Below are 23,711 nucleotides of genomic sequence, written 5' to 3' on the forward strand. Positions count from 1 at the left end.
CATAACAAAGCAACGACTTCTACACATAATTTTAATACCATTTTGCACTATGTTGATATATAATGTTATAAAATCATGCCAGAATAAAAAATATATAAATGTATTAAATTTTAAGATATTTTAATCACAAATGAAATTGCTGTATTGGCCTTCGGACGGTTAAACTGAATGACCTTTTGACACTTCAAAATCTTTAAAATACCTTTATATGTAGTAAAATATAATTAAAACCTTTTGGATTCAGTAAAAGAGATCAAGTTGTACTACCTTACATACTTTGGATGTTACATATTTGTTTTTTTATTATTATTAAGGCCTTTGGACAAAAAAAAAAGACCCGTCACGTCATTGACCCATATAGATGCATCACCCATGTAGGCTGTACAGTAGGTGGCGGTAATACTCCTAAGGAGTGAGCGGCCAGTAACAAGAAGAAGAAGAAGAAGAAGAAGAAGAAGAAGAAGAAGAAGAAGAAACTACAGGCAAAGAGCCAGAGAAAGAGCCTTCTATACTGCTACAGGTGGCAGTAATGCAAATTTTTGGACGCCAACAGCCAGCCATAAAACACCGAAGAAGAAGAAGAAGAAGAAGAAGAAGAAGAAGAAGAAGAAGGTAATGCGCCGTATGGTGTTCAATCTGTCATAAAATTCAATCGGAAAAAGAAGATAAATACAATGTTGAAGATTAGCCGATGGGATGTCAGTGAAAATATGTTTATAAAAACACGTCTGAAAAACGCGCTCTTGCCTCCTTCGCAAAGCAGCATTAAGTTTTGTTGTTGTTGTTAACATTGGAGGCTCGACTTTAAATCTGCTCTGCTGATGCTAAAACATCAAGACGGCGTTGTGAGTCTATTTATCTTTTCAGGGCTGATCAGGATAAACCAATCACCTCGTCTACTAGAGCTTACTAGGACGGGTTTCGATTTCTATCTCAGATAACGTTACCAATTCTTGGAATTCATATATTTAAGCAATTTATTGTATAATTCCAATATGTAACAATAAGAATTGAGGGAAAAATAAACAAAGTGCGCCCCTTGTCCATAGAACACAGTGATTAGCTGGCAACATTTTCTGCCCAATAGATTGCAAAAATTTTGTATTGAAGTTAACTTATTTATTTCTGTGAAAAATAGTTGTTTCTGTTACTTCTGTCGTATAGAATATATACAGCGTGCACACGTTATATTAAGTACAGGGTGTCTCTTTGTGCTCTACAGACCTAATTTATTTAAACTTTTCTTTTGTGCAAACCATATGTGTGTTTTCATAGCATGTTTTAATTTGTTTAAGTCTATTTTATTCTTTCCTTGAATTGTTGTTATATTTATTTCTTTTTTGTTATCACAGTAGCTGACTTGATATGTCCTGATGGTGTAAGGATCAAAGCTACATTATGTCCCAGCATGCTCTGCTCTCTGTGGGTTGTAAGGCGTGGCGGTCACTCACATGTCCACAGTCAGAGCTTCGGCTGGATTTCACTCTAGGATGTGGTCAGACCTTCAGGTAAACTATATTCTACTGTTTCATTGCTCTCTTCAAAAGAAACATTTCTTTTAAAAGGGTCACATTCTATGCTTTTGTAGCATTTTATTTACTCCCTGCAGTCCATTTATAATGTTAGTCATTGTTTCTCATACCCAAGCCAATATTTTTTTTTTTTTTTTCACACCATTTAGTCTCTCACCCTAAGTATGCTATTTTTATACTGTACCTTTAAGATGTCTGTGTAAATTGTGTTTTGACTGGCCTACCAAGACACATGTGAAATAATTAATAACATTTCCACCAAGCTGCTAAATACTGAGTAGGTACTGATATGTAAATATGGGCTGTATTTAAAAATACAGTAAGCAGCATCCCATATATATAGCACACTGTAAGTAAAGTAATATTTCATTCTGTACAATGCCTTAACCCCTTAACGCCTGAATTTATATAGCTGTATATAAAAAAAAAATGTAATGTGTGTTTTTGCCTTTAAGTAGATGGTAAATAATGTTGAGATTATCAATTTCACTTTTGCACAACAAATAAATAGAAATTTTGGTATGTTGCAAATTTGCGACAACAGGCATTTAGGGTAATTTTTTTTACAAAATGGTAAAATTAATAAAACACATTTTCCCATCTCAGGTATGTAGATTTTATTCATGGCACAAAGTTGTTAGAACTTATAAACTTTAATTGACAAATTAATGAATCTTGACAACAGCAAGAAACAAAACACTCTCCTACTCCCTAACATTGACAGTAGTTTTTATACATTCCATGTTACACTCTGTTTAACTCTTTCCTTGTTTCTCCAGTGCATACATTATATATTCTTATAGTGTTATATCCTAACATGCTATTTTTTGTGAAAAATAAAAAAATAAAAAATAATAATTTGGGCTGAAACCATCTAAATACAGCATTATTATAATATGTAGCCATTAGCCCAATCCAGCCGTTATGGACCAATGTCGCAAATTTGCTACAAACAGAAATCTACAAAGTACGTAAAAAATATTCGTCACATGAAGCCTATATGAATAACATAGCTATAGAAGCAATCAATAAGCTGGTACATATTTTTATCTTAGCACAACTTAACGCATTTTGGGCAATTTCTCCACATTTGCGCCCTTGATATGCGGATTTTGCAAACCAAAATATTAGCTTCGGTGAACCGGATGTAGTTCCCACTCCGACCGCTCCTACGAGAAACCAGTGCGTGCAAAATGTTCCTAGGTATGTATCGAATGGGCACAAACAGGCATTGGGGGAAAACACACGCTATCTCGCCTGCAGTCTGCGTATGAATGTCTGTGTTCAATTGTTCATGATTGTCTATCTTTTTAGATGGCGTGAGACTGCGGATGGTCACTGGACGGGAGTAATGCGGGGAAAAGTGTGGACGCTTACTCAAACAGAGGATACACTATGGTACTATGTTTACAATCACCAAAAAAATCCAGGAACAGAAAACAGACAGAAACAAAAAGTGGAAGAGGAGGAGCAGTTATTGGGGAAGAGGTCAAAAAGAATGATTGACATGAAGCAGGAAGAGGCGGGAATGTGCACAGTTATGTCAGAACCTGACATCAAAGAGGAGGAACTTCTGAGGGACTATTTCCAGTTAGGTGTAAAATTAGGGGATCTCTACAGGGACTGGAGCACCGCAGATCCACACTTTAAGCATCCAGCTAACATCTTTACAGGTACATATCTAATTAACGGAATAGTTCACCCAAAAATGAAAATTCTGTTATAATTTTCTGTTATAATTCTGTTCATATGATTTCCTCTTCAACACAAATGCAGTTATGCTGAATTTTCGTGATGCTCTTTTCCATATACTGAAAGAATCAGTGGCGTAGTGCAAATCTGCGAGGTCCCCCTGCAAACACATGTCCGACCCCAACCCCCCCATATGAACTACACTTATACCGTCAGCATGTGAGTTCTATGTAGTCCTGTGAGCAGAGCAGGGAGTGGATCAGTGAACGGCTATACCGCCTTTACCACAAACAAGTCCAGAGAAATTTCATTTCGGCACGTTATTTGAGTGGACTTTGCTTTTATGATGATCGTGAGTGCATGAGTGGAGCGTTTGGGCCATGAGCGACAGAAGAGAGCGCAGCGCACACATGGAACGAAATACTGAGCAGTCGCTTCGAAGCTGTGCATCTTTGGAAGCGGAGCCACTTGCAAAGTTATAAAACATGCTGTACACCGAGAGGAGGGGCGGGGCGCCATATTTTTGGCCTTTTTTCTCTTTTGGCCAGAAAGCAAAAATGCTATTTTTGGCCGATAATTTTCAGCGGCTGATATTTCGGTGAATCCCTAGTATTTACCTTTTATGGACATTTTTACCTTTTTTAAATCCATTTTTTAAACCTAATTATATGCATGTATCATCTTTTGTGTCAATTTCATAAATTTAATCAAATTTAATTATAATAAGACAAGACACAATAGGGCTGTTACCAATTAAATTAAATAAGTATCAACAAAATCCATCTTGGGCAACGGAGAGGAGAAACAGAAGTGGCATTTAGATGCATTTATACCGACTGTTCAGTGCAGCTCAGAGGTGACAAATTAATAACCTGCAGCTACAAACGCATAAATAATGTTTTGATGTTTTAAACAATTTATATTTGAAATTATTTAAAACATGAAAAGATACTTTAACCCTCTGGGGTCTGGGCTGTTTTTGGGGCCCTTGAGATGTTCTGACATGCCCTGACATTTGTGCTTTTTTCAGTTGCTTATAAACATATTAATGGCAAAGGTGTAAATTCACTCTATAAAGCACAAACAGGGCTACCATAATATGTGAGCCATGTGTATGTACATGTTTTCATTTTTGAAAGAATAATGTTTATGCGTGGTTATTGAAAAAAAAAAAAAAAATTTTTCTGAAATAAGGCCACAAAACACATAGTAAATATGTGTCAATAAGACTTAGATTACAATGTCCCACCCACTCTGCATAATGATGAGCCATTCACTCAGGTGTGAAACTGACTGAGCCACAATACAAGGACAAAAGATATATTTAGAAGACTTATATTAGAGTCCTGCACGGGTTCGGGACTCGAAAAATATCCAACTGTGTCGGATACGGGTGCGGGTCGGGTCGGACACGGGGGAAACACGGGTCTAAACAGGGTTTAAAACACTCACATGCAAACGTAAAACGTATAAAATCTACAAAAATATTCCTGTATTTCAAGTTGATAAAATAATTTGAAATACACATCAGTTTATTTGTGCCCACGCGCCACGCCCTCCCAGGATAACGTTACCTAGGCTACTTTCAGTTTTAAAAAAAAAAAATCCTCATAACCGCGCGCGCGATCTGCTTGCAGTCGTCGAGATAGATGCTGAGGAGTTGAAGAAAAGAATAGCTAGTGGAGATTGTAAAGTTGTCGACAATACGTCATCAAAAGTCAAATCCAGTGTGTGGGAGAAATATGGAGTTATCTGAAGAAAACAATATTGTGAAAGGCTTTGCTGCATGCATTTTCGTGTTGGATAGCCGTGGAACTTCATCGCAGAGGAAGCACGCAGATAACTGTGGTAAGTTAACAAAGCAAGCAGTTCTATCGAACAGTATTTTTCATATTTAACACTGTTAAGTATGTGTGGTGTGCAGGGCGTGTTTGAACGCAAAATTGTCAGATGTAGGCTAAACGATATTGCGTGCCAGATAGTGTTGTAGCCGCGTCTGTTGTACGTTAGGCTGCTCAGTTTTCTTCTTGTAAGTTACCGGCCTTTTGACAGCTTCGGCTGAAGTTGTCCTTGTGTTAATTCTTGTCGTTATAACTTCTGTATGACATGGCAATAAACATTTTTGTAATTGTGTCTATAATGTGATTGGCTAAACTGATTTTATTTCGGGTTCGGGTCGGATGTCGGTTCTATTTTAAGCGGGTCGGGTCGGGTGCGGATTTTAATTAGTGCTGTTGACGGATAACGGGTCGGATGCGGTTTGAAACACTGCGGGTACGGGCGGGTGCGGATTTACAAAATCAGACCCGTGCAGGACTCTGACTTATATTGACCATTTAAGATTTTGCTTACATCTATCTTGTAAATATGTTTTGCTATTTTATTAAAAAGGTTACAATTACAACAATAATTACAATTTCAACAATATTTCAAGTGTACTCTTTCTTTGTAAAAAAAAAAAAAAAAAAAGATTATAGGCCTACATTTTATCTATGTATTCATATTTCAGTCGATTTTTACTCATCTCAGTAGCAATACAGTTTGCTAAAACATCATCATTCATTCACACACGCGATTTAAATTTAACTTCTGGCAAAGATGAAGTTGACGATAGGCTATTGACTCGCGATCTTCGCAGTAGGCTAGTGTTTTGGATGGTTTTGTTTAGAACCAGCTTTCTGTAAATATATTTCACATTTTTTAGACATGTGAGGCGAGTAGGCTACGGTCTGGTTCATGATGATGTCCAGTTCAAGCACCTTATGTTGTGATTGCAAGCCTATATTTACTTTAAATCCAGGAAATTTGTTAATGAAAAAATTATTAAAATTAAGATACAATTGATACAAAACGAAATTCGTTTTAAAGAAAGGATTTGTACTTTCTGTTTTGAGGTCTCTGTGAAAGTTTGAAAGTCTTTTAGTGCTTTTTTTAGAGCGCTCGCGTCCATAATGGAGAACTGTCACGTAATATTGTTTTTTCCTCATAAATGCGAACACGAAAAATAAAAGACAAAAGACTTTTAAGTAAAACTTACTCCGAAATTGTGTTCTCGGCGGAATTCGCTCTTCAAAATGCTGCCGTTCGTCCTCTGAGGAAAAGGTGCATTCTTCCTCGCTGTCCAGAATCATCTGAAGGGAGTCTTTATTACCGGAGAAGCGTGTCATACTCAAAACGCGATGAACTATCAGTAAGTCTGATGAACAAACTGTGTTTTTATGGCATTGATCGGGGGGCGTATGCGATGCATACTAGATCAGGTAAACTATTTACATGTGAATCGCGCCGGGGGCGGGGCGGCTGCAGCTCATTTAGAGATAATGAAGGGAGAAGGAAAAACGGTACCTCTCCTTGCTTTCAAAGGGATTACATGAGTTAAAAACAGTTGTTTTTTTATATAAATTACTTCATTTAAAAGAAGAGATTTCAAGCTTCATAAAGACATATCTCACGTGCCTGTGTGAGAAGTATTCGCTGAGTTATGATTAATTTTCGGACGCGTTTCAGAATGGACTACACGGACAGAGAGAAGGCAGAACTCGCTTCGTGTTTATTTTTCTTTATTTGGCGAAAAGCACAACACTTTGTTTTTATTGTGAGTATACACAAAAATAATACACATTTAACAGAATCGATTGATGTATGAAACTCCTATGGAAAATCAAAGTCAACAGAGTATTCATGAGTTTCTTTTACACTGATAAAAAAAAGCGAGCTGGTATCGCCGGCGATACCGTCGACCTCAGGGGGTTAAATGTGAAATTAAAACCGCCAGTACTAGCCAATGTGGCAGCAAGTCACCGTTAATAAGTGAGTCATTGAGATTCAACCGATTCATTCAAACGGCTGATAATTCAGGAAGCATTTGACTTAATCCATCTTAGTAATTGATTCAAAGGTAAAGCTTTACAATAAGGTTCATTAGTTAACATTAGTTAACTACTTTAGTTAAAGTCTCGGTTACTAATGTAACCCTTGTTCCCTGAAGGAGGGAACGGGAGACGTAACGTCGACGTGACGACGTAATTGGGATCACTTCAGGGAGCCCTTTCAACTTCAAGTGTCTACAGAACGAGCCAATGAACGTTGGCGTGCGTGAATCGCGTCACGCGCCCCCGCCCCGCAGCGCGGGTATAAACAGGAAGCGGGCGCACGCACACATTGTTTTTCGCTGAGGAGCCGAAATTTGTGACGGCCATGCTGCGATGGTCAGCAACGGTGGCGACGGGACGTTACGTCTCCCGTTCCCTCCTTCAGGGAACGAGGGTTACATTAGTAACCGAGACGTTCCCTTTCAGTCGCTCACGTTCGATGTAACGTCGACGTGATGACGTAATTGGGATCCCATGGAAAATGACACAGTTGCTGCCACATCCAGCGCCCTACGCAAGACTCTCAGACCCCCAACTGCTGGGGTGGAAGACCTGCGTAGAGGGAGTTCAACTGCTGTTCCATTATACCCCACACAGTGGAACTCTTGGATAACACTGGGAAAGCGTATCTTTCCAGGGAAAAGGACGCTGTGGAGCCACATCCTGCCTCAAGGGAGGTAACATGTGGAGAATACACATATGGACTGGCCGAAGGGGCAGTACAATTTATGGAATGTCACTGGGGTGGCTCCACCCGAAGGGGGAGACTACACCGACAGTGACGGCAGAGGGAAAGACACGGGCTCACCGCAGGGAGCTGGTCGTGGAAGAATACACATATGGGATCGCCGCAGGGATCACCACATATGGAACCCAGCCTAGCACAAGTTACACAAGCATACGAGCACTAGGCCTGGCGTCGGACGCTCCGCAACGTCCGACTGCCGAAGGGGTGCGGAGGAACTCACAGGGTTCGCCAATTGGGGAACTCGACTGGAGCAAAAAGCGCACGTATCCATTCCTAGGAAGGGAGTGGCGCAGCAAGCCGACACTAGAGCGGGAACTTCTGTGTTACCGGCTAGTTGAAGCGAGCACACAGGAAGAAACCGGCTCAACACGTAGGCTATAAAACCTAGCGAACGTGTTAGGTGTCGCCCAGCCCCGCAGCTCTACAGATGTCTGTCAGCAAAGCGCCGTGTGCCAGCGCCCAGGAAGAAGTGACACCCCTAGTGGAGTGGGCTTTCAACCTGGGCGGGCAGGGCACGCCTTGGGCTTCGTAAGCCAAGGCAATGGCATCCACTATCCAGTGGGCCATCCTCTGCTTGAAGACAGCCTTTCCCTTCTGCTGGCCTCCGTAACAGACGAAGAGCTGATCTGAGGTCCTGAGGCTTTGCGTTCTGTCCACGTACAGACGCAGAGCGCGAACGGGACAGAGAAAAGCCAGGGCTGGGTCCGCCTCCTCCGAAGGCAGCGCTTGCAGGTTCACTACCTGGTCCCGGAAGGGAGTGGTAGGAACCTTGGGCACGTATCCGGGCCGGGGTCTCAGGATCACGTGAGAGTTATCCGGGCCGAATTCTAGGCACGATTCGTTGACCGAAAATGCATGCAGGTCCCCTACCCTCTTGATAGAGGCCAATGCAACCAGGAGTACTGTCTTACAGGACAGGATTTTTAACTCAGCTGATTGCAGAGGCTCAAAGGGTGGTCTCTGAAGTGCTGAAAGGACCAGAGACAAATCCCAAGAGGGTATAGAGAGTGGGCGAGGAGGATTCAGTCTCCTCGCTCCCCTCAGGAACCTGACGATCAGGTCGTGCCTTCCCAAAGACTTACCATCAACAGCATTGTGATGTGCGGCAATAGCGGCAACATACACTTTAAGGGTGGAGGGAGACAGCCTTCGCTCCAGCCCTTCTTGCAGGAAGGAAAGCACGGCTCTGATCGAGCAATATCGGGGGTTCTCCTTGTGAGAGGAGTACCAGTCAACAAACAGGTTCCACTTCAATGCATAGAGGCGCCTCGTAGAGGGGGCTCTAGCGGAAGGGATGGTGTCAACTACCGCAGAGGGTAGGTCACCTAGAACCTCCGCGTCCCGTCCAGGGACCAGACATGGAGTTTCCAGAGGTCTGGACGCGGGTGCCATAGGGTGCCCCGTCTCTGAGAGAGCAGGTCCTCTCTCAGAGGGATGGGCCAGGGAGGGGCTGTCGCGACGAGCATTAGTTCCGGGAACCAGGTCCGGTTGGGCCAATACGGCGCAACTAGCAAGACCTGCTCCTCGTCCTCCCTGACTTTGCACAAGGTCTGTGCAAGAAGGCTCACTGGGGGAAACGCATACTTGCGTAGGCCCCAGGGCCAGCTGTGTGCCAGAGCATCCGTGCCGAGGGTCCCCTCGGTCAGGGAATAGAACAACTGGCAGTGAGACGTGTCCGGGGCGGCAAACAGATCTACCTGTGCGGTCCCGAAGCGCCTGAAAATCAGCTGGACCACCTGGGGATGGAGTCGCCATTCTCCCGGTAGCACCTGCTGCCGTGAAAGCTCGTTGGCTGCACGGTTGAGCAGGCCCGGAATGTAAACGTCATGAAGCGACCTCAGATGCCTCTGACTCCAGAGGAGGAGATGGCGGGCGAGTTGTGACATGCGGCGGGAGCGTAGACCACCTTGGCGGTTGATGTACGCAACGGTCGCAGTGCTGTCTGTACGGACCAGTACATGCTTGCCTAGTAGCAGCGTTTTGAAGCGGCTCAGCGCAAGACGTACTGCTAACAACTCGAGGCACAGCGAACAACAACTCGAACGCAAAGCGAAGAAACGGTCTGTGTCGAGGGAGAATCGGGACATGAAAGTACGCGTCCTTCAGGTCAATCGCTGCAAACCAATCTTGGGGACGGATGCATTTGAAAATGCGTTTCTGCGTAAGCATCTTGAACGGTAGCCTGTGAAGGGACCGGTTCAGAACGCGCAGGTCCAAGATTGGTCGTAACCCACCACCTTTCTTGGGTACAATGAAGTACGGGCTGTAGAAGCCGGTCTTCATATCGGCTGGAGGGACCGGCTCGATCGCGTCCTTCGCCAGTAGGACTGCGATCTCTGCCCTGAGCACAGGGGCATTGACCGCCAGAACACGGGTGAACAGAATGCCCTTGAAAGCAGGGGGACGCCGGGCGAACTGAATCGCATAGCCGAGTCTGATGGTACGGATGAGCCAGCGAGACGGGCTGGGAAGCGTTAACCAGGCTCCCAGAGACCGAGCAAGCGGGACCAACGGCACCACAGACGTACCTGGGGTGGGGCAGAGCGGTGGAATGCAGGGACCCGACTCGAACGGCACAGCGGCCCGAAGTGGGGTCTGAGTGTGTGGTGCAGCACATACCTGCTTCCGTCGAAGGGCAGAGTGAGTGTGCGGGTCTGCGGCCCGCGGATGGGTGGGAGCAGCAGCGGTCCGCTGGGGCAGGATTCTGCTTCTGTGTGGCCGAGAACTGCTGGGCAAAGCTCTCGACCGTGTCGCTGAACAACCCAACCTGGGAAAGAGGGGCATCCAGGAAATCAATATTTATCGGTGTCCCTCATATCCGCCAGGTTGAGCCAAAGGTGGCGCTCCTGGACCACCAAGGTGGACATCGCCTGACCGACTGAACTTGCGGTTTCCTTCGTCGCTCGGAGGGCGAGGTCGGTTGCCACACGGAGCTCCCGGAGGAGCCCTGGGTCAGAACCACCCTCGTCATGTCCATGAGCGCCTGGGCCTGGTGGACCTGTAAGAGCACCATGGCATGGAGGGCGGAAGCAGCCTGTCCACAGGCCTTGTAAGCCTTCGCCGTTAGACTGGACGAAATTTTACAGGCCTTGGACGGGAGGCGTGGATTACCCTGCCAAGAGGAGGCGGACGCCGGACACAGTTGCATTGCGACGGCCCGCTCCACTGGGGGGATATCCACATATCCCTTAGCTGCCCCGCCGTCGAGGGTGGCGAGGGGGAGGAGCCACTAAGACGGCTTCGGGCACTATACGGTGCCTTCCACGTCCTAGAAAGCTCCTCATGCACCTCCGGAAAGAAAGGTACCGGGGGGGGGGGGCGCACTGAGAACCAGCACGGCCCGCCCCGAGAAACCAATCGTCCAACCGAGAAGGTTCGGGACGTGGTGGAGGTTTCCACGCAAGCCCAACCTTCTCGGCGGCCCGGGAAAGCATAGCCGCCCATTCTGGATCGGTCTCGGACAACGCTACACGCCCCGAGGGGGGTAACGCAGCCAAGTCGTCATCTCCAGAGGACTGAAGCTCACCCTCCGATGCTGCACATCTGGTCGTCAGGAGGAGCCCCAAAGGAAACGGTTGGTTGTTCCCGAGAAGGACCTAGACGTTCGCTAAGGGACTCCAATGGCAGCAGCGCTTGTGAGGCGTAAGGGGCCCGCGGAGGTTGACTCGACGGGGAAGCCCTCACGGTAATTCTCAGATCACCCTGGTCATGCACCGAAGTAGGTCTATTCTGCGGGGCAGAATAAACACTAGATCGGGGCATAGGCGAGGGGACTGCACCTCCCTTGAGGTAAGCGAGTCTAGATCTAAGCGCTGAGATAGTCATATTCCCGCAATGGGAACATGAACTATCCACAAAAGCTGCCTCAGCGTGTTGAATGCCCAAACACGAGAGGCAACTACTGTGGCCATCTGCTGGCGCCAGGGAACGATGGCATCCAGAAACGCACAAGCGGAATGACATCTTGAAAAAGACGCAGGGTCACGCTTGTGTTGCTCTTTTAGTGAAAACAAAAAAATAGAAAAATAACTCTCTCAGTGCTGAGGCACTCAGGGGTAGCCGCGGTGTGAATGAACACACAGGGAAACGCCCACCGAACCGACACACACACAGACAGACACAGAACAATAGTGCTGTGAAAACAGCAGTTGTGAGCTGCAATGCTTGCGGCCACCGCTGATCGCGCCGTCACACCAACACAAAGGAGAGTCCTCTTCTCGTTCTCAAACGCAGTCTTTTCCTGTAGAGTTCGGAAGTGAAAGCAAAAGCTCGGCTCCAAAGTGAAAGACAATGTGTGCGTGTTCCCGCTTCCTGTTTATACCCGCGCTGCGGGGCGGGGGCGCGTGATGCGATTCACGCACGGCAACGTTCATTGGCTCATTCTGTAGACTCTCGAAGTTGATAGGGCTCCCTGAAGTGATCCCAATTACGTCGTCACGTTGACGTTACGTCGAACGTGAGCGACTGAAAGGGAACATGAACTAATAATGAACAATACTTCTACAGCATTTATTTATCTTTGTTAATTTCTACATTAACTAATACATTCTTAAAATCAAAAGTTGTATTAATTAATACACTGTGAACTAACATGAACAAACAATGAACAGCTGTATTTTTTGTTAACAAAGATTAATTAATACAGTAACAAATGTTTTCCTCATGGTTAGTTCATGAACAAACAATGAACAGCTGTATTTTTTGTTAACAAATATTAATTAATACAGTAACAAATGTATTGCTCATGGTTAGTTCATGTTAATTAACTAATGTTAACTAATAAACCTTATTGTAAAGTGTTACCGATTCAACTGATTCATTCAGTAAGGAAACACGGGCGTGTGTTGCTCAGAGACGCAATTACAGTGTTGTGCCTTTGTTTTGAGCTATTTTGGTTGGCGAAATAGAGCAAAAACAGGCAATATGGTGTCTAGAATGTAAGTCACTTAATATTAACTTCTTGTTTATTAAACTTATTAAACTAAAGTTTATTCAATATCACATTTGTTATCATGCTGATATCTGGAGAAAAACTGCACTCTTCGTGTGATATTTATTAACTATATTAAATTATATAAATTAGACTAAATCATGCAGTGAAAGCGTGCACTCAAAACGCACACCCGCACTAGTCTAATCTACTAGACTACATCACGTAGACTGTGTGCACTCTCTCTCTGTGTGTGTGTGTGTGTGTGTGTGTGTGTGAGGGATATACTCGATAATGTCAGATTGCACATTGTTAAAACAACAATTACAATATTATCGCAGATGATATATATCGCATACCCCTAATAAAGAGTGATACGAACAGTAACAATGGTGTCAGTTTTACCTTATCAAATCGACCCTGAGTCCTCATCCTTTGGAGTGTGTGCAAAGTAAATTAGCTTTTTCCCCCAAAAAAAGTTAATAAAGAGATTGTAAAACTAATCCATATGAATTGAGCGGTTTAGTCAAAATTTTCTGAAGAGACCCTCTTTATATAATGATCAGGTAATTTAGACTTTTATTCACATTTGATCAGCGAACATAAACAAAAGCTCAACCGAACCTGCTTGATGCGTGAGAACAAAGTAACCTCATTGGTTCTTGCAGAAGCTCAAACGTGCTGCGTAACACATGAGAATGAACCTCATTGGTTCTTGCACGTGAAGCGAATATGCTTGAGCTTCCGTTTACCACAACTAATGTGTGAGTTGATGAATGTTTATATGTGAATAAAAGCCTAAATTCAATCTGTTCATCATATAAAGCAATCGAGTCTCTTCAGAAAATTTGGACTAAACCGCTTGATTAATATGCATAAGTTTTACGATCTCTTTATAAACTTTTTGAAGCGTCAAACTGGAAGTTGCTAGCTCTCCGAAGATGAATGAAAGTCTTACGGGTGGAACGACATGAGGGTGAGTAATTAATGACAATTTTCATTTTTGGGTGAACTATCCCTTTAAGGCAAGTAGTGAATGTTTTATGAGCAGTAGGATAACTAAATTCATCTGCACAGTCACGCAGAGCCGAAGCACAAACAAAATGCATGCAGTTTTGTTTTTAACCGTTAGAAGGGAAAAAAGTTACATAGTGTACACCAGATGTAAAAATAATTCATGGACTAGTTTTATACTTTTATGGTCCATTGCCAGACACTTTGAAACTAGTTGGTTATTGTATGTTTTCAAACAACTTGAGGGTAACAATCACAGTATTTTCTTCTCCTTTCAAGGTGTACACGTGTAATTTTTCAGTTTAAAGATGATTTACACATATCATATTTGTATCTATTAACATATCCGTATCTATTCTAACAACTATTTTTAACATTGATAATATTAAGAAATGTTTCTTGAGCACTAAATATAAGTATATTAGAATGATTTCTGAAGGATCATATGACACTGAAAACGGGAGTAATGGCTGCTGAAAATTCAGCACAGGAAAAACAATCGCATTTTACAATATATTCAAATTAAAAATAGTTATCTTAAATTGTAATATTTCACAATATTACTGTTTTTACTGTATTTTTGATCAAATAAACAGCCTTTGTCAGCATAAGAGATTTATTTCAGAAACAAAAAAAAAATCTAAACCTTTTGACCGATAGTTTAAGTAGCCTAATAAAAGCTGATTTATTTTACAGGAAGCAGGTTGCTTCATAGGCCAGACATGTTGAAATCACATGACCAGCCTAATACTAGTCACTTTTTTGACGCAACAAACTTGTCTTTAGATCCACGAAGACTGACATATTAGCAAGTGCAACATAAACTAAAATCTACTGAGTGCTGTCTTTTGAACAGTGGTTCTTAATTTTAAAAAATCCTTTTTAATGTCTGTGTGGATGTGTCTGTCTTTTTGAATATCTCAGGAGTGCGTTTGTTACGTCAAGATCCCGTGGAGTGTCTTTTCTCATTCATCTGTAGCTCTAATAATCACATTTCACGGATTCAGGGCATGGTTGACAGACTGTGTCAGACACTCGGGACTCTCCTCTGCAAGATTGATGATGTGGCCTATCATGATTTCCCCCCTCTGCAAGATCTTACAGGTAAATTTTTTTTGTATAATATGACTTGTGTTTGTTTGCTTGGTTTTATTGTATTTATATGATATTCATATTTTTGTAATTTAATTTTTGCCATGAAAATAGCCTTAGATGCTGACATGGCATTAAATAAAACTAACTATCTTACAAGTCAAATCAATTCAAGTCACCTTCATTTATATAGCGCTTTTAACAATATGGATTGTTTCAAAGCAGCTTTACAGAGATGATAGGAAATTACCGTAAGGCTTTACAACAGCTCTAGGATAAAGTTATTGTCCAGCTAAAGTTAGTTTTGATTGATTGATTCACTTCCGTTGCGAAGATCATTAGTTATTAACTTAGGGACCGCTAACACAACACCGTTCTAACAGGAAAATCCTTAACGCTCTCCGGCCGCCCATCCGCACAAAACCTGGTGCCGGGTGTTTCGAGAACGCACTCCCTGAAATAGGTTCGAAGGTGCAAACGATTATCCGTTATCTCTGCGCAAACCTCAAAAACGCAAACCCGCGAAAACGCAGACGTCGCACACATACCAGTCCAAAGGTATGCGCGTTTGAATATATATGTGCGCAGGCGTGTAGTCCTTCTTTACAAATCAACCCTCAATAAACTACTTGTCTGGCCTTAAAAATGTATAATACAGAATTTTTTTGTCGCGTCTGCGTAGCCACACGAACTGGAATTATCCCGACAACATTTTATCTGTAGGCTACTGAGTAAAGGGAAGGGAAGCAGGCACAGGTCCTTCATCAGATCTGGATACGGCCTGGATACGGTGGACTGCGGTAAACCTTGGATAAACAGAGAGACTAATATTAGCGTAGACACCATCCTTCTTATGATGTAACAAGTACATCAGGATTTATGGGGAGTGTTCCCGGTTCCGGCTGACCTAAACTATGCAGCCTAACATTGAATTATAGAAGTCTATAATGTGTTGTGTATGCTAGGTCAAAGAGATTTTTGTCTAGATTTGAACTGACAGAGTGTGTCTGTTTCCCGGACAATGTTAGGAAGATTGTTCCAAAGTTTTGGTGCTAAATAGGAAAAGGATCTACCGCCAGCAGTCAATTTTGATCTTCTAGGTATTATCAACTGGCCGGAATTTTGAGATCGCAATAGACGTGAAGGACTATAATGCGTTAAGAGCTCGCTCAAGTACTGCAGATCTAAACCATTTAGTGCTTTGTAAGTGATCAGCAATATTTAAAAATGTATATGATGTTTAATAGGGAGCCAATGCAGTGTTGACAGAACCGGGCTAATATGGTCATACTCCCTGGTTCTGGTAAGAACTCTTAACTGCTGCATTTATATGCTTACAGGTAGCTATACTAGCACTCTACTGTCATGCAATGTTTTGTTTTTTTCACAATCATTTTGTCTGTGATAAAAACAATTATGGCTGTTACTAATAAACACAAATCAATATGAAATGCAAAAGTAGCTTTAAATAATGTACAATATAAACACTCAAGAATGTTTCACTAGTCTCTAAGTTAGTTTTCTGTTTTAAGTAGTTTTTTTTATAATCACTGTTTTAAGTTGTTGGGGTGCTTTCTTCATGTTTGTATTTATTTCATATTATCTACATAACACCACTCGCCTCTTAGACATCAAATACAGATATTTACAGTGAAACTTCACAATGGTGTCTGCAGAGGAGCTAATGGACTCCTATTTCATACCTTTTGATCTACCACCAAATTCTACCATACAACAATTGAAATGTCTTATATGGATTAAATTTATAAATTATACTTAGCCGTTTACTCTTGCTAAATCGCACAGAACAGAATGAAGCTGACGACAAAATGGAATTAAGTCCTTAATTGAGCTTATTTAACCCATTAAACATATTTAATTAATTTCAACCAAACTCATTATCCATGACGACTCTGATACTTTTACATATAGCTACAGATGTGGCCTTTAAAAATGCGCGTCTCAGAGAGAAGAATGCCACGAGCACTTCCGAAATTCTGCGGGATTCTGCAGAAGGGGGATTAGGTGTTGGACGCAGGAAATACTAAAACCTGTAGATGGCAGTCGTGTTTCATGTGGCCATACTGACGACAATACTGTATGTGTGCTCGACTTCATGCTGAGCATACTGTATGATATTGAAGTAACATGACAGGGATTCTCGGTGCTTTGGCAGTACTTTGATGTCATACACATGCACGCTTTTTGGCAAGCGTTTGGTTGGCAAAGTTTTCTTTTGCCAGTTACATAAACAGTCACATATTCTTCATAAAAATCCGACTCAAAATCCAACTCAAACCGACTTTTTTTTCTATGTACTTGCAGTAGAAGAGATGTGATGTATGATAACTGAGTCTTATAACACAATAATTCGCAAAGACCTTTGAAGAGACCGAGAGCATTTGCGCAATATCATTAACTAGTTTATCTAATTTTACATTTAGTTCCTTTTTGCATCGGAACGTTTTAAATAGCTTTAACATGGTTGTAATGCGCTTTTCTGCATTACTGTACAGTACTTTTTATATTATCATGTTTCCCTTTATCGATTTCGGTGGGGACGGTGGGTACGCGTACCCACCAGATCTCGTCATGGGTCATTTTGTACCCCACCACTATCATTTTGTACCCACACATTTTGTACCTAACTTCTGTCCATAATAATTTGACTTTTGGTTCGATTTTTTTAAACCGTTTTCAGTGGTTGAGGAACAATATGAGAGAGAAATTTGGTAATCATTGTCTGATCCAAAAAAACAACGTGTCAGTTCTCTGTTACGGACGAGCGCCCTGTTATGATGGTGCAAGGAGATGAACCCAAATGCAGACAGTATGCAAGTGAACTACGTTTATTACAGAAAAACAGGGAAAACAAAACCCACGAGGGGGCAAAACAAGACAGGATCGACAATAATAGACTAACAAGACTAGACTAAGACTCAGACATAAAACTGAACAATAAACTAACAGCTAAGACAGGATCAAACTCTTCACAAGACTTTCAACAGGTTCACGGTAGGTTTCACATAATAAATGGCAATGAACCGGCCCAGGATAGCAAACACAAGGGGATTAAATAGGGAGAAACTAATGAGGGAAACAGGTGACAAGGGTAAAGCAATGATGACTAAACGAGGATAACAAGGGGGCGGGGTTACGTGACGAGACAACGCAAGCACACAGCCCAAACAAATGGCCATGTGCTTACACATAAAACATGGGTCTGTCATGATCCTGCCTCAAGACCAGGGAAAATTAAAGACTAGATGGCAGGATCATGACACGCCCTGAAAGCGCCACTAAAAGACTGCTTTAAAACTATCACAGAGACCTCAAACAGAACAGCTGCCTTTCTTTAAATTGAATTTCGTTTTGTATTAATTATATCTTAATTTTAATCAATGTTTCATGAACCAATTGCCTTGATTTATAAGAAGTAAATATAGCAGACAATCACGGCATTGGAGGCGCCGGCGAGTGAACTGGAGTTCGTCTCATAAATGAACCGAAACTCAGCGTATAATGCACATTCACATTCACAGCGTATTTAGACACATTTAGACGCATTCATAATCATTACTTTTACCGGTTCTTTGTGGCAAGCTTTATGCGTGCGGTCGTGCGCTTGAGTGCGGCTATATTACGTAAACGCTCATTATCCTGTAGGCTAAAGTAGTAATTAAATGAATATAAAGGGGAGATTTGTCCATGAATGACTTAAATGAACAACTAAAACTTTTAGTTGGAAGCAGCCCTTACTCCACATATTTTCGAAGCAGGCAACAGGACATCTGGGTTGAGCGAGCGACCCTGCGGAATATTCAGAAATGCGCTCTCCACTCACGAGCTCTGATCGGAACAAACCCGAACCACACTGTCTGCTGAACTTGCGCAGAAACATCAAAATATAATATTTTCTAAAGAAGAATTTTAAAACTTTATTGGTGGTAGTTGAGAAGAATTCCTCTTTCCATATCTAAATCAGTTTGAGCGCAATATAAATTTAGGCTATCATATTGTTATTCTTATATAAGAATACGTATTTTTTTTTACAACATTTTTAACATATAGAGAATAAGTTTAGCGTGTTGTGTGTATTTCCTAATAAGCTTTTGGTGAAATTGCAACAAAACTAAAAGTGCATAAAACATAAAAAACATCATTACTTTTTTAATTCTTATTCACTCTTTGTTTTAGCGATGTTTATAAATATACTATATTTTTGCATTTTGTTGACAAACTGTCCTACACTGAAAAGAAACCAATGTAATCTTCCTGATTTAATCACGTATTTACACAAGCACCACTCTTCTGAATGATGGTAACAAACCTCCAAGAGTTTGTAAACCATTTATTTGTAAAACATATTTAATGCTAACTTTACTTACAAATAAGAAAAAAAAAACTTTTTTTTTTTTACAGTGTATAAATAAAACGACATGAAGGAAGTTAGTTCCAAAATGTAATTAATTGCAGTCTTTGTTTTAGCTGCTTGTTTTAGCAACATTATCTCACATGAACAATCACACAAGAAATATCTGCAGGAATTAAGAATCTGGGTAAGTCGCATTATTTAAGCCTTTCATTATGTTAGGATGATTTTGTGTATAAAATAAAAAAAAATACTGCTGGGTTTTTACAGGCAGAGTCACGTGTATTATGCTCACACTAAATTCTCTGTTGCACTTAAATGCGCATTGCACGCACAATCATCTTAATAGTTGTACAAAAAAAGTTATGCGCTGGCAAGAACGTCACTTTGCTGTTTTAATAAAAGCAATGTTAAATAATCTGCATGCACTCATCTCCTGGAAACCACAGCAATGACAAAGCATATATACAAATTCGTAAACGTTGTCCAATACCCCTTCTCGTCTTAAGAACACTTTGATGAACCTTTTGGATTTACAAATATTTCCAAATGTCTGTATAATACAGTACTGTAAATATTTGTCTATTATTATTTATAATTTATATTTTATTGTGGATGTTTTCTCACAATCATGACATAATGTGAAGTAAAATGAAAAATCTAATGTAAAGTTGTTTTTTTATGCGCCACCTGGTGGATATTCTGTGAAGCGAAACACATTGAGGGAATTTGTAAGTAGTGCCCCCCGAAAGCACTTGCAGAATTCTGCGAGACTGTATGAGACGAATTGCCGAATGCCGCGGGAGAAAGCGCGCGTTTTTAAAGGCCACATCTGTATACAATAAAATATGCATTTGCATGTTAACATTTAGTGTCACTTTTCAATGAAACAAATTATATTTCAAATATCAATATAATAAAAACATGAAGGGTAGATGTTTGTCAGGTCTCTCACACATGAAGTATTGCAGTGTTTAAAGCATGTATTTGTTTAATTTAAAGAGTGCTGGTACAACACCCTTTAATCTCATTCAAGCCGATCTGTGATTTACTTCAGACATCCGTCTGAGGAGAAATGGCGAAATGCGGTTACAGAATTTACCAGCCATTGCTTTCTCAGACAAGCTTAGCTGAATTAAACTTTTAACACTGTATTTTTAATACGATGTACACGATAATGTCAGAAATTTCAGAATAATTAATTGTCTTTGAGCATACAATAGGATATAATGAAATATTTTAAATATTAGTTAAAAGACAAAAAAAAAAGCACATGGGGGCCTGCATTTTAAATATCTGCAGTAATTTTAGTTAGTGACATTTTTACCACAATATCTTGTTAATTTCTGACCCTGGTACATACCAAATAATTAAAAGAATAGACATGAAATGTTGATTTGAGTTTAATGGTTAGTTCACATACAAATTCACCCTAGGCTTTTGTTAAGGAAAATGCTGTCCCTTCATTAAAAGTACATTCACCCAAAACTTCAAAAAGTTAATAAAATGCAAGAAAACGTAATCCATATGAATTGGGAAAGTTTGATCACTTTATATGATTTAGGCTTTTTTTCACAATATAAAACATTGATCAACGCACATACTGTAGATAGCACATCAAATATGATAAAAAGAAACTCAAACGTGCTTGCTTGATGCACAAGGTTTATTCTCATGTGTAATGCAAGCACATTTGAGCTTCCGCAAGAACCAATGAGGTTTGTTCTCGCACAGAGCATGTACCGTTGAGTATCCTTTTACCATATTTGATGTGCTCTGTGTATCTATGTTGATTTAATGTTTATATATGAATAAAAAGCTCAATTAAATCTGTTCAAGAACTTGGGTGAACTATCCCTTCAAATAATTCTATTTTTTGAGAAGAAAGATCATAGACTTATATGAGATGTGTAAATAGCACATATATGTAAGAAATGGGTTGCCTGTGACAACAGTTATTTATATAGTTTAGCATTCTTATGCAAAACTATTTGGCTGCTGAATGCCAATATTGACCATCACAATCATATATTCCAGACAGACTAATAAGAGTAAATGTGTTTAAAAACCAAAATCATTGACACACCACAATGCAAAATTAAACAAGCACTGAAAAGGATAATGCTTAATATTTGAATGTTTGTTTGTATATCTGTGACAGACCCTAGTGTGGAGATGCATTTGCGAGACTTGGGTTTTGGCTACCGTGCTCGTTTCCTGCAGCAGAGCTCACAAATCATTGTGAACTCTCATGGCCCTGACTGGCTCCAGTCGCTCCGCAGCGCCCCCTACCTGCAGGCCAGAGATGCACTGAGAACTCTTCCTGGAGTTGGTCTCAAAGTAATTATTTGTTTAGCCTGCATGTTTGCATAAAAATACTCTTTGCATAGCAGTACATGAATGCATACACTTTTACCCTCGCAATTGCAACGCAAGTACACGTTGCATTCTCAGCTTTGCTCAAAGGTGTGTGATACCATGAAGTTCCATCTTCTATGGAGGATTTTCTCTTCCAGGTCAATCACTATCATGGCAGTCTAAAGCTGAAATTAAAGTTAGGTAAATTGTCAGTGCTTAAAGCTACTTGATTAATATTAATATATTCAAACTTTTGATTAACTCCATTGTTATTTCATTTTATTGTTTATTTTTACAGGGACAATGCACAATTAAAAGTAATTGCACCAGAATTAGCTAATAGCTAGTTTACATCTGCTGTCCCTGGTGTCCCTGTTATCAAGTACAGTATGTACAATGGGACACATGCTTGCAATACAATGCAACACATTTGCATAGGGTATGCTTCTAGCATATGCTCCTTTATTACCTTTACATGATAGTTCCCTTTACATGAGGGCTTTTATTTTATTTCAGCTGAACTGTCCTGATCGTTCTAGCTGTTAAACGCATAGATTTATCATATCTGTAAACATCTGTGTTACATCTGAAATATATGTTTGCTTGGGATCAGGTGGCTGACTGTGTATGTCTGATGTCACTGGACAAGTTTGAGGCTCTTCCTGTGGACACACATGTGTGGCAGATCGCCAAACGTGACTACAACTTTGCTGCCGGTAACAGCCAGAAGACCTTGACTGATAGAGTCTACAAAGAGATTGGTTAGTACCTATAATATACTCTGCCTGGCAACCACACAACAGTCAATTTGTGCCTGTGAGTTTTAAACTGACAAACTCGCGTTGTCTCAAAAAAAGTAGTAGTAAAAATCTACTTTAATAGGTAAACTAAATGAGGTATATTTTTGATTCTCTTTTTCTAGGTGACTTCTTTAGAAAACTCTGGGGTCCCTATGCTGGCTGGGCACAGTCTGTGAGTAATACTGGACAACTTTCATTGGATAATAATATTTATATATTTTTTTCACATTGATGACCTCTTTATTGTTTCTTTTTGTCTCAGGTACTTTTTTGTGCTGATCTAAAGAAGTTTCAGAAGCTGAGAGAAGAGGTTCCTGTAATGAAAGATGAGAAAACTGAGCTGAAGAACAAGATGAAAAAGAGAAGATATGACGGATATAAGGAAGAACAGAAAAGAGAAAAAGGCAATAAGCATCAGAGGTCATAAGATCAAATGAAAACATTTATCAATTATCAACTCAGACAGTGAGTCTGTGTGTTTTTTTTTTTAGGTTTTTTTTAAAGTGGGGATAGGATGCATCTTTTGAAAATCTACTATATATATATATATATATTTTTTTTTTAATTAATTAATTATCAGAATTACAAACCGCTCAGTTTGACTGGTAATTTCAAGGAAGGAACTATATTTTCCACTGTGTATGATAAATGTGCAGTTAAACACTGAAGGTTTTGTTGTTGTTTGTTGTAAAACTGCATTTGAGAAACATAAATTCAAAATTAATCTTTTTTCAATTTTTTTAAGAAACAGATAAAATATAAATTTTGATAACTATTGCTTTTATATGTTGTTTTTTTTCTCAGTTTTTAAAAATAATAAAATTTAATAAAAAATTTAATAAAAGCCCAAGTCTTCTCCTTTGTCGTTTCCTGTCTCTCCTTCACTCTTATCCCATAAAGGCTCTCAGGACATCAAATTCAAATATGTAAATTCACTCTTTGCCAGAAGGTATAGCAGTTACATAAAGCAGAGCTACACTTATAAACTCTACATTGTTATAGGCATTATACCGAGGCTATAATAAAAAAATTGCATCAAAACTTTACTGGCTGAAATGCACATTTACAGGTATGACCTAGACACCATAAATTAAAACAATTGCTTGGCATAAATATGGGCAATTTGGTGGTTGCAAACTGCTCTAAAAGCACAAGCAAATTTGAGACGCAGATTATATCCACATGCAAGTTACTGAATCTGCATTCAACGCGGAGCGGCTCTCGCACTGTATGACATTACAAAAAAGTTGTCTAATCCTGTTCCGTTTACACAGCAAGGATATGTAAGGACGAAAATACAG

General features: G+C 40.6%; 1 protein-coding gene across 2 annotated transcripts; it reads left to right on the plus strand.

The window, feature by feature from the left end:
• The first annotated feature begins 439 nt into the window (after positions 1–439).
• On the plus strand, positions 440–22,960 carry ogg1 (8-oxoguanine DNA glycosylase). 2 transcript variants are annotated; one of them, XM_079897706.1, is made up of 8 exons: positions 440–612; positions 1,353–1,508; positions 2,847–3,205; positions 14,713–14,892; positions 21,414–21,592; positions 22,224–22,371; positions 22,533–22,582; positions 22,673–22,960. In XM_079897706.1, the coding sequence occupies exons 2-8, from the start codon at positions 1,399–1,401 to the stop codon at positions 22,835–22,837; spliced, it is 1,191 nt and encodes a 396-aa protein (XP_079753832.1). In that variant the 5' UTR covers positions 440–612; positions 1,353–1,398; the 3' UTR covers positions 22,838–22,960. The 2 variants fall into 2 exon arrangements, with proteins under 2 accessions (XP_079753832.1, XP_079753833.1); XM_079897707.1 differs by having other exon boundaries at positions 576–845.
• Positions 22,961–23,711: the final 751 nt, after the last annotated feature.

Source organism: Squalius cephalus (genome assembly GCF_949319135.1).
Source record: "Squalius cephalus genome assembly, chromosome: 16".
NCBI classification, from domain to species: domain Eukaryota; kingdom Metazoa; phylum Chordata; class Actinopteri; order Cypriniformes; family Leuciscidae; genus Squalius; species Squalius cephalus.

Bases quoted from the DNA above. Each gene is read 5' to 3' on its own strand.
- ogg1 (XM_079897706.1), top strand. From the start codon at position 1,399: ATGTCCCAGCATGCTCTGCTCTCTGTGGGTTGTAAGGCGTGGCGGTCA. The intron at 1,509-2,846 runs GTAAACTATATT...CTATCTTTTTAG, and splicing joins GGATGTGGTCAGACCTTCAG to ATGGCGTGAGACTGCGGATG. The intron at 21,593-22,223 runs GTAATTATTTGT...GCTTGGGATCAG, and splicing joins TTCCTGGAGTTGGTCTCAAA to GTGGCTGACTGTGTATGTCT.